The sequence below is a fragment of the Miniopterus schreibersii genome (assembly GCF_964146895.1).
Source record: "Miniopterus schreibersii genome assembly, chromosome: 7".
Lineage (NCBI taxonomy): Eukaryota > Metazoa > Chordata > Mammalia > Chiroptera > Miniopteridae > Miniopterus > Miniopterus schreibersii.
In genome coordinates, this window is record NC_138108.1 from 66,589,270 (window position 1) to 66,601,405 (window position 12,136).

The 12,136-nt window shown below is 38.7% G+C and overlaps 1 protein-coding gene across 1 annotated transcript in view; it reads left to right on the forward strand.

The window, feature by feature from the left end:
* The window catches only part of NXPH2 (neurexophilin 2), a 96,593-nt gene extending 85,124 nt beyond the window's left edge, over nucleotides 1–11,469 (forward strand). Inside the window, exon 2 of the mRNA XM_081142832.1 lies at nucleotides 8,942–11,469. Coding sequence (XP_080998958.1) covers nucleotides 8,942–9,685 — 744 coding nt within the window. The 3' untranslated portion in view covers nucleotides 9,686–11,469. The remainder of the gene's footprint in view (nucleotides 1–8,941) is intronic.
* The last annotated feature ends 667 nt before the right edge of the window (nucleotides 11,470–12,136 follow it).

A 12,136-nucleotide genomic window follows, 5' to 3' on the forward strand; every position in this document is an offset into this window, starting at 1 on the left:
AAAACTACTGCCAAGCATTGCAGTCTAGCTTTTTGGCTCTCACTGCTGACTTCTGTCTTCACATTTATGTTTCCTGTATCAATTTAGAAAATTGTAAAGGGTAGCTATTAAAAGATATCTGGAAGGTAAATGAATTTGCTGCTCTCAGCAGAAAGGATGTCCGCTGTTTAACTTTCCTCTCCTAAGCAATCATTTGTTTTTCAACTTGCAAAATGAATTTTGAAACAATGCCACATTATGCCACAAAATATTAATAGGTGCAATTAATGCATTGATATATGTTTGAGTCTGTCATCCTTCACGAGTCCCTTTATGCCATTCTTCTTTTAATCTGCTGTGACAGTTCTGTAATGGAGCCCCAGAAATATGAGTCTAGGGCAAGCCATACTACTAATCATCAATACAGCATTGTATGTTGTCCAGTAGATGCATGTTCCTGTTTTGTCAGCAGGGATGCTATTCTGTAAAATTTCTACCCAGAGAAAATGCTTTCCAAGATTTGTTTACAAGAAAAATATTTAAGGGGATGCTGACTTTGATCATGACAGGGTTTCGTGTGTTTTGCTTTCTTTTTTTCTGTTGAGCAGGTTGTCATTTTAGTTTTAACTACAGAATACAGGACAAAATTGTTAAAGCAATCCAATTATACAAGCTATCTATGTGCAGCAAATATTAGGCTTTAGACCACCTTTCATTATTGGTTCCCTAATTCCTCAGCTATAATGGGATCTGTAAGCCACCTCTAAATTTCATAACTAGAGTGGTCTCTTTCGGGGCTCTTGGCTTAAACTAATATCCCCAGTGAAATAATTAATGGCTAGTTATACAGATTCCATCATGAACAACGTTATAAACAGATCTCTTAAACAAACCAGTTATCCTTCCAAACTGGCACTTACCAATAATTGTCACTCTGAAAGAATATTAGTAAATGCTTCCAGGATTTCCTAGAGGGGCATGCCAACTGCTTTTAAAAAATATTTGTAGAGATCTGTATAATTTATCTCTTGTAGCATATGCCAGTCTTGTTAGCAAGGAAAAGCCAACTCTCCCAGCTTGGTACAAAACTACACGTTTGGAGCATTCAGCTTATTTTGCCTGACCCTGGGAAGTCATAGTTTTCTTTGAAGAATAAAGGACTGCATATTTGGGTATACTGTAAATAGGTAAGGGGACGGCCTTCCTTGTTAGTGGTAGGTGATCTATTCAATTGATACATTGTTTGTTATATATTATGGCAAGTGTCTCATGGAAAACCAGGATAGGCTGTAAGTAGGTTATAATCACTGTAAACACAAAACAGCTGAAAACATTCACTTGAGGTATAGCTGCCTCTTCAATGCTATGATCACAGAAAAATGTTAGGTTGTTTTGTTTTACCTTTCATTTACAACATTCATCAGTTCTTATGAAACTCATAGACATTGACCAGATTCATTGTCTACTAGCATATTTTAACACACCTGTAAACATAAAGACAAGTCTACATTATTTCAGAATGTAGTTGTTTATTCAGAACATACTTTATTATCAAGAAGCATTCATATATATTGCATTAACTATATAGAACTATAGAAAAGGTTATACCGTAACTGCGGCAAAGGTCTAACTGTTCCAGAACCCAAGATTAGATAGTATACATTTTCAAAAGCTCTTAGGAGGTCTAAGGGTGACAGACAAGCCTGCCAAGGTGCCACCTCCAAGCACTGCACCTCTGAGCCAGGACTAAGTACTGACTGAACATTGGAGCCGATTATGGCTAAGAGGAGTGGCCGTGTACTTTCAGTTACTAGATAAGTAAATTCTGAGGATCTGCTGTAGAGCATGGCGACTATAATTGATAATATGGAATTGTATAATTGAAATTTGCTAAGAACCCTTTCCTAAGTGTTCTCAGAAAAATAAAAAAATAACTATGTGAGGTGATAGATGTGTTAATTATCTTGATGGTGGGAATCCTTTCAGGGTGTGAATGTATAGCACAGCATCACATTGTACACTGCAAATACATATATTACAATTTTATTTGTCAATTAATCTCAATAAAGCTGGCAAAAAGAAAAGAAAAAAATTAGCCTTTCTCTAGAAAAAATATAACTATTGTCTTATAATGTTATCACACTCTCATTAGTAATTATAAACAAATCGATAAACAATTTGGAACAAGAGAAAAGGAATATAAATACCAAGATTGATTTGTTTTCTTGTCACGAATTCATTCATTATCAACTATCAACTTGTAAATCTTGGATTTTATTTCTCTCATCAGAATAAAGATATTAATAATTCAATTCTGTTTACTTCCTGCACTGTTGCCTCCCTTGATTAGGACCAGTGCTCCCTGCTTTCTGTTATACTGGTATCTGTTATATATATTAAATTTAGCCACTGGGGGATGAGCCAACAAGTTCTTTTCTACAATAAGAGACTTCCACTTTTTCTCCCAGTCCAACAATTTGCAAGTGCGACGTGGGCGTACAGTAGCATTTATATGACTGCAGATACAGGCTAAAATCAGTGAAGCTTACTGATCAGCAGGAACTTACTCCTGCAAAACAAAATCATATTTTTGTGGAAATATTTCTAAACTGTTCTAGGGCTCCTTCTTTCTTAAACAAGGCGTGTTCAAGTCGAAGAGCTGTATTTAGAGGCAGTGAGCTTAAAGTGCAAACCTGACCGAAGAGGTCCAGGCCTCTCCTACTCCCGGAGCCATGAGAGTGAAGGGTCAATGGGTGTTAAATAAACACCGATCAGAATTGTTAAACACTGGCCTGGCACAGCTAGGCTGGGGTGATATCTCTTCCATTGGTGTTTGTTCAAATAGGAAAAACACCACCTGTTAGGACTGGTATAGGACAGAGCTGGCTGGGTTGACAATGGTATAGTGTATATTGAATGAAATCTGAACCCCAGAAGTTCAGAGCTTTAAATGCCCTTAACTTCCTTCCTATTAGCCACTGGCTGTAGAGAAAGCTCTCCTCTCTCGAACCCCCATCTCTCCTACCCCACAGTTTAGGGCCCAGCTCCTCCTGCAACTATAGGAAAGAAGCACAGCTATCACAATGATGGACATATAGTGAAGGGTTTTATCATAATTGTGGCAAAGGTCTGACTGTCCCAGATCCCAAGAAAAACCAAGTAGCATCCGTGGTCTTGTAGCACCCAGAGCGCTAGGATGCAGAACACTCCTTTGTGAGGCTTTCTTTCGTCAGCTCCATTCCCCTTGGCAAACAGGTTGGCCTGCGAAGAAAGCCCCATCCAAAGGTTGTATAGAATCAAATACTTACTAGGTGTGTAAAATCAAGTACAATGGACTGGCTCCAAAACTGAGAAAAGGGGCATTTGGATCTGATACAGTCAGGAAGTAATTCCAACTCTATGTAAGAATTTACAGAATAAGCTGCTCTTTATTAGCTACCAATTATCAAAATGGCCCCGATTTTTAAGAAATTAATATTAAATAAAAATAGCAATAATAGTAATATTGATGGTGACAGACACATTTATCACACGTAATATTGCCAGATTAATTTATAAGTAGTGTAGGATTTCCTAAGTAACAAATAAAATGAGGTTATTTGAGATCATTCAGTGATGTAGTAAAGAGTTATAAAGTGGAGTGTCTGAGGGTTCCTGACTTTTTTTAACCAATCCTAAATTAAGTGCTACTGAATTTAATGTCAACTAAACTAAGCTGATGATAACAAAAATGTACAAGCATTGTGAGAATTCTGAAAGCCAACTTTAAAAGCCAGAAGATTTAGATGAACATCAACAGCGATGTCATGCTGCCAGGGTGCCATTGAGATGAAGTGACAAAGATGACACCTCTGTGTCCTTCCTCATCGACTCAAACTGGAGGACATTCTGCAAGGTCCCTAACGAGAATTCCTCAAAACGCTCAAGGCCGTCAAACACAGAGAGAGACTGAGAGACTGTTGCAGCCAAGACAAGCCTCAGGACTCATGAGGACCAAATGTAATGTGGGACCCTGGATGGGATTTTGGAACAGATGAAGGACAGTGAGATAAAAATAAGAAAATCTAAGTAAGGAGTGGACTTTAGTTAACAATAGTGTATCAAGATTCACTCGTTAGTTGGGACAAATGTATTAAACGTAAGATATTGACAGTATAGGAAACTTGGATGCAGGGCGTATGGTAACTACTACACAGCTTTTCTGTAAACTAAAATTATTCTAAAATAAAACAGTGACTGAAAACTACATAACAGATAGGGTTGAGAAAGGATCTTCTGATACAGCATTTGCAGAGGAAGATGCTTTTCAGTTTATAAATTATTTCCATAATTTGTGACAGTTCTCACATCTGCTACTATAAAACCCATTGCAGTTTCTCTGACTCTTGGGGAAAAATGCATTTAATTATCAGTGAAATTCAACTCCAGCTTGTTATGATGAATGATTTGAACCTGTCAGCTTTTCCCCTCCTAAAAACAAAAGGACTGAAATGAAATACAGTCTTCTTCCTCTTTTCCGTCCCTCCCACCTGCTCCGTTTAATTGATGAAGGTTTGAGCTTTTATTAATCTTTTTTAGCTCTTCTGTAAGATGCAGAAAAAGCTAATATGATATCATTGTATCTAGCTAATGCGTGTGCTTGGTGAAATTGATACACCCTGCCAAAACATAAATCACTTAAGCTTTGATAAATGTGTTGAAATCAGGAATGTTCAAACAGATAAAGCACAGCAATTCCTCTTTTTCTCCCTTTTTGAAACCGAATTTTGTGTTTGCGGTTAAATGTTTTCTGCATTATTATTGTAATATGGTGGGACAAAGAAAGCAGTGACACTGATATTAGCACAGAGAGCCTCAGCAGGTACAGAAGTAACCAGTGGGGTGCAGGCATGTGTTTTGTAGCAAACATCTAACAGCCTTGGATGGAGTGGTTTGCCAACAGGCTCAGAGCCTGCAGCCCTCCCCCAGCTGGTTGTGTCATAGAAATTGTTGAAGAATTGAGGGCAACTGCCAGATGCCCTGTACGTTCAGCTCCCTTTGCTGACTAATCTGGTAAGTTGGAAACTAGCGCATTTTGTTGGCCAAGAGAGCTCACCTGCGCCTGCGATCCGGCTAGGCCTCAGATGCCAGTGAGGCTGGAAACAGGAGGAAACGTGATGGATGCTCTGGGGTTGAGAAGGTTGATTTCTCCTCGGTCATTCATGTTATGATATGGCACTGAACAATTTTTTCGATTAACCATCATCAGTTATTTGGAGGCCTGAGAATTCATAAAACCTTTTGAAGATAATTCTTAAATAGGAGACGTGGCACTATCCATTGGACCATGCAAGAGCCATCAGTCATCGAATGCCTTGGCCAGAGATCGGGCTCCGTAATTTCCATGCGTTCTTTAGTTGGTCCTTACAGTCAACCAGCAAAGTACATACAGGTGAAAAAATGGGTTTGTGTCAAACACTTAAGAGAGGGGTGATGAGATGAGTCACCAGGCACCAAGTCTTATGCTTTATCTACCAGGCTGCTTTCGTATCAGGAGTGTGTGGCTGAGTGGGGGCCAGGATGGTGACATCCCACTCCAGTCATCCCTGATCAGGTCTTTGGAGGTTAAGCATGAGCCTTGCAGCCTTAGATCATAGGAGGGGGTGCCCTCTCAACAGTGATGCACAAATTTTAAGAAAAGATTCCAGGGGGAAGGCTGAGCAAGTTGTGCCAAAGGGAGAGGGAGTTGGGAGGAGGTGCAATTGTCAGCTTTTTAAGACAACTAGAGATATATTTACCCTTTTAATTATACATCATTATCTGATAGCTTTTTGAGATTTGGGTCTAGATATGGAAATCGGTGTTTGTGAGAACGCCCATATGTTTTAAAGTAATTAATAGATGGAGTTATATACAGCTTTTTCTCCACTTGTTTAATGTTGTTGTCAAAGCAAGTGAGAAATGTGATGGTCTAGGGGAAAGAAAGAAATTAAAATGTATATACACACATTGCATCTAAGGATCTGTCAGTGAGTGTTTTCACTGGAACAGAGAACAGTTATAGATCTGAGCTATTAGTTAAATTGTATTATTTTTTTTATAAAGGCCAACCTTAAAATCAAGGACTTTTTGATCAGGTTTGAACCTGAAAAGTATTGTGTTAGAATTTATTTTTTAGAAGTCAAATTCCATTTTAAATTCTCCTATGGAGAATCTTTTTTGAAGAGTCAAGGAGCTCTTCTAAAAGAAAATAATCACATCTAATTTAACTGTTTGATAAACTTGGGTATTTTTCACACTTCTGTTTCTTAGAGTAGCATATGTTTGGGTCAAGTTGTTATAAATGACTACAAAGAAAATCTTCAGGATTTTTTAGCAGTCTCAGTAAGTGGCCATTTTTTATTATTATTCTGATCATTGAATAGTCTCAGAACCACCACAGAAGTCCTAGAGAGAAGAGAAGGACCCCATAATGTCTGTCTCCTAACGGGGTCTATCATGTATTCCAAAAATGTACCAATGCCAGTTAACTTAAGACTCTTCATGACTGAGGATTTACTTGTCCTTGGGACAAGTGGTGGGTTCGATCACTAGGGATAATGATAGGTTCAATGTTCATAGGTTTTCCATAACAGAAAAGTAAGGAGAAAATTTGGCAATGCGCTCAAGTCAAGGAAAATGATTCAGGCAGAAAAAAATCAGGAAAATGTGTAACTTTTAAGAAGAAACAACAAAACCAGCATGTTGATGCTGGTAGCAAAGATATTGCTGTCATACTTGTGAGTGAAAAAATATTTAATCAGCAGAATGTGTGTAAAGGTAAGAATTGAGATTTTTTTTTTTTTTTTAACTCAAGCTAAAAGGGGGAAATGTCCAAAAGGATTTTCCCTAAGAAAGAGAGAGAGTAAGGCAGGAGTGAGGGAAGAGGTTAGAAGGTTGGAAGTCAAGTTCTTACGCACCCATGGTTCTCAACAAGTGGGACATGTGCCTGCCACCACTGGCCAAGCAAGGCAGAGCTCATGCAATACTGGAGACAGGCGAAAAATAGATAATAGTTGCTGGGTAACAAGAGTCATAATCACAGAGAAGGGAAATTGGACCTTGACCTTCAAGGGGTTTCTTAACTGCCCGTGTGTCCTTGGATCTCTCTGGAGAGAGGCAAGGACACATCAGGGGGACCAGGCTGCCTTCGTTCTCAGGAAATTCAAGCCCTAACGAGCAGTACTGACCCCACAGGCCACTACCTATGGATTTGAATGGGGTTTGTGTACGTCACAATTAAGAGTATTCAAAATGGGAAAGCTGCTTACGGTATCAGAAACACCCAGCATGTTTTGAGCCCGATCCCTCTCTTCCTAATGCACATGCCAACCTTTCCACACCAGGAGAGGCAAAATATCAGCTCAGGATGTGTAAGCCCCTAAGAAGAGGAAGACAGATGTAGGTTCTCAGAATAGTAAGAATGTACATCCTATCAATTTTCCCTTCTGCCAAACCTCAGTAGTTTAAGTGAAGAGAAAATAGTCTTAAAAAATACTAGACATGAGGAAGCAAAGTCTTCAGGAAATTAATCAAAGGAGTGAAAATATAAACTCCCAAAGCAAAAAATAAAGCCCATTTAAGCGCTCGGATTCCTACTCTCCCGTGATCTTGGGGACCAGGTATAGGAACACACTTTTTTCTTTGTTTAGAACTCAAATTCTAAACTGAATTTGAACTGCTAAACTATCGTGAACTTGTAAATGATAGCCTTGTGTTATTCAACTCCACCATGTAGTCGAGTACAATATTTATAATCCAGGCTGTATTTATTTTTTTTTTCAAAAACAGATTGAAAGCAATAATTTTTGTAATAATCTGAGGCTAGTTTCACAGGTGCTTTGCCAGGTCTGAAGGGGTTGGGGAAACAGTACGTCAACACAGCCTCGCTTCTTTCGTGTGCATTTCATCACGCTGACAGTGTTCCCAAGAATCATTACCAGCGTGGTTTGTGCCGTTAGAGATAAGCGGCTCTCTGTGCTTCCACGAGAAACCTCTATTTTCCGGACTTTATAACTCATTTATAAATATTCACTCCAGGCAACAGTTTCATATATTACAATTCTGTGCCTCAAAATCTGTATTGACTTTACATGGTTTTTAGAAGTCACAGGGACTCTTACATGACCACAAAAAGAATAAAAAGAAAAGCCAAACCCAGGTAAAGTGCTGTGTTTTATGACTTGAACCAAAATACTGTGGCATCTATTACCCATCTGTACATAATTCTCTTAGCAATTCTCTCAGAGTGTAGCTCAGTTGTAATAAAATGTATTGCGTTGTAGACAGTCTATTAATAAATTCAAAGTATACATCTCTAATTTATCTGTTTCTATAAAGACAGCTAAATTTGAAATCATAGTTTAGTTTTCAACTGAAACTTTTGGAGAACATCCTGTTATTAGCCACGCTCCTTTTTTGTTACAGAGTTTGAGATGGAATTATAAACGAAAGCTATGAGATTATATGACGTACGTACCTCTTTGGATATAATAAGATCCTTAATATTTCTAAGTAGATTTAAGACATCAATATCTTATATTCAGATCTTTTCTAGCTCCTTGAGAGAAACCTTCAGCATTCTAGATTTGCCTTCTACCTGAAAGAAAAGACATCACAAGTTTAATGTTTTTATTAAATAAGAGACCAAAATATGCTACTTACCCGCATCTGGAAAGATAGAATTGCAAAACATCAGGAAAATTACATCAACCCGTTAAAATGAACCACTCTCTTCTCAAACTCACCATTTTAATTGTACTCGCAGACTTTGCATCGCTTAAGTTGAATGCTCGCCTTGCTCACTGCTGAGCCAGCCGTGTGTGTGAAATGCCACTTAGCAAGAATCGAAATTACGTTGCAAGAACCTCCCTTGTGTTTTGGCTTTACAGCATGTGTGCGCGCAAAGCCTAACCTAAAATGTATTTCTCTCTTCTCTTCACAGTTGTTTTGTGACAGTAAAACGGTGGTGCGCGCCACAGAGGGGCTGGATTGGGAAGACAAAGACGCTCCGGGGACATTGGTCGGGAATGTGGTCCACTCGAGGATCATCAGTCCCCTGCGCCTGTTTGTTAAACAGTCTCCAGTCCCAAAGCCCGGACACTTGGCCTATGCAGACAGCATGGAAAACTTCTGGGACTGGCTGGCCAACATCACGGAGGTTCAGGAGCCCCTGGCAAGAACTAAACGGAGGCCAATAGTAAAAACGGGGAAATTTAAGAAAATGTTTGGATGGGGCGACTTCCATTCCAACATTAAAACTGTTAAACTCAACCTCCTGATCACAGGGAAAATCGTTGACCACGGAAATGGAACCTTCAGCGTTTATTTCCGACATAATTCCACAGGCCTGGGTAACGTTTCGGTGAGCTTGGTACCCCCCTCCAAAGTGGTGGAGTTTGAAGTTTCCCCGCAGTCTTCCTTGGAGACCAAGGAATCCAAATCTTTCAACTGTCGCATCGAGTATGAAAAAACAGATCGGGCGAAGAAGACCGCCCTGTGCAACTTTGACCCGTCGAAGATCTGCTACCAGGAGCAGACTCAGAGTCATGTGTCTTGGTTGTGCTCCAAGCCCTTCAAGGTCATTTGCATTTACATTGCCTTTTACAGTGTTGACTACAAACTCGTGCAAAAGGTCTGTCCTGACTACAACTACCACAGCGAGACTCCCTACTTATCTTCTGGCTGAACCTTTCCGCAGTGACAGAAATGAGGGAGGGATATGGATTTAATGAGAATGACCGCGAACCAAGCCCAGCTCTTCCTGGTAAAGGATCCCATGTGTGTTTCTGGCACTGAACCTTAGTTCCCTAATAGGTTTACAAATTTTTTTTTTTATAAAAAGGAAAAGGAAAGGAAACATCTTCAAATGTGAAGTGTGTTTGTTTCGATCATAAGTACCTTAACCTAAAGAGTCAAACTGTTTATGAAGCCATCGCTTTCACATAGGATGGCGAAGCCCTTGGAATATGGTTGTTTCTCTACAAGAAGCTTCAACGGTAGCAACATGTAGCAAGACAGAGTCGAGTTATGCATGTGACGAACATTGCTCTTGAAGTGAGCCCGCCTTGAACTGTACTTTGGAAGGTTACCTTTAAAATAGATTCAGTAAAGTAACTGAAAAGATTGTATTTGATAGATGAATTGCACTTCTGACATCGGATTTTTATTTTATTTTATTGCTGTGTTTTCCCCTACATCTGGGCTGTTACAGATAGGAGAGATGAAGAGGTGAAATTTGTTTTGAAAAACTCGTGTGTGAAGTTACAGTGTCACAGTGGAACTAAATACGTTATTATCTGAGCTAGAGTTGAGCGAATGTGGTTTGAACACTTAGCCCTCTGTTGGTCACCGTCCTTATAATGCTCATCTGAGTGGTAATATTGGTGTATTGGGAAAGCAAATCTGGATATATTACAAGTCAGTTCAACAGTAATGAAGATCATGATGTTTTTAGATTCTTTGGCCAAATTCGGTGCTGTGAGAGATTGTCAAAATGTCATAAATCTGTATTCACCCTATAACCTATAACCTCATTCTACTCATTTGGTAGTATGATTTTTATATAGGTGTGTCGAACAACTCTGCAAGGGAGAGAAAGGGATTGTCTCTTAGACTAGATTAGGATAAAAATTGGAAGTGGAGGGAGGAAATTCCAGGATTATGGATTCATTATTTCTAGCTCCCAGGTCAAGTTTTCTTTGCTTTATTAATTATTTGAGCAAAGGATCAAATTCTACGTGGAAACAGAGTATATTTAAACATTAGCAATTATTAGTAAGTACTGATAACCAAGATACCTGACTCACCAGGCTTTTGAAATTATTTACAAATTAATGTTTCTTCGCAGTCGGTGTTCTTCGCATCTTCTCTGCGGGGTGGACAGTCAGCCTGGATGGTAGAACCGGCTGATCTTGGAATGAGCACAGAATGGGGGTGACCAGTTAAAAGGTTTCTAGAATTCATAAGACTTATGGAATGGTTACCCTTTTTCACATGTTAACTTTTAGATGTTAACTTCTCCTCCCCCCTTCTTATCTGTAAAATATCAATTAAAATAAAACATTAGATTGAGGACTGAAGGAAAACCAGTCCCAACCAATAAAATGCTCTCGGCACACTACTGAAAAAGCCCGCGGCTCCGTTCTTTATTTGGCATCTCCATTCCTTTCCTTTCCCTGCTACCTGCACAGTGTTTGATTTTTGTCTTTTGTAAAAATCGTACTAGGGTTAGTGTGTGGTAGTACAGGCTTGAAATTTTTGCTCTGAGTCTATCAGATGCTTTTGTAATTTTGTGGTTGGTGTGAAATATTTTGAGACATCTTTTTATTTTCATCTAGAAACAAGATTAAAATACTATTTATTGTAAAATATGTGGGAACCATATATGTATATATACTTAGAATTTTCTGTGTACAGAGAAAGTATGTGTACACATTTCTATGTAAATAAAAAGAATTTGCTAAATCTGTCACATGACTTGGGGGTATTTTTTTAAGACTGTTATTTTTTTCCTCACAAGCAGTCATTGTGTGTGAGGGTGTGCTTGTGTATGTCTGTGTGTGAGCATGTGCATGTGTGTACATGTGTGTATATGTGTGTGACTGTGTATGTATAACATCAACTGAGCATTAAGATACTCCATATTTACGTATTAAACAGAGCAGCTCGACTGTGGAGATTATAAAGCAGAGTGAAAGGGTAATTCATATAAAGCACTTGGCACATAGCCCGGCATCTAGTACGAACTTCTTAACTGTGAGTTGACATGATAATTATTATGATTATTACAACATGAAATGAGATGTAAAGCTATCTGATGTTCACAAGTTGAGTGATTTAAACATTATATTCATACAAAGAGAAAACAGTCAGTTTACATGAGTCTCAGATTTCAGCAGGGTTTAAAAATTAAAAAAAGTTGTCCTAGGCATATTTTTAAATTGGAGTAGAACATATGCCACATATATTTTTAAGTCATAACTTGATTTCAAAGCCTACATAACTGTCAGCAATGGCGCTTGGCACAATATAAATCAGATTCCATTTCAACATGCAAACGCACACATTTCTCCAGAACCATCTTTGCCTGTGAGTACTTCAGTGGGAGAAAAAGATATTCAAGAATATTGATGTCAAT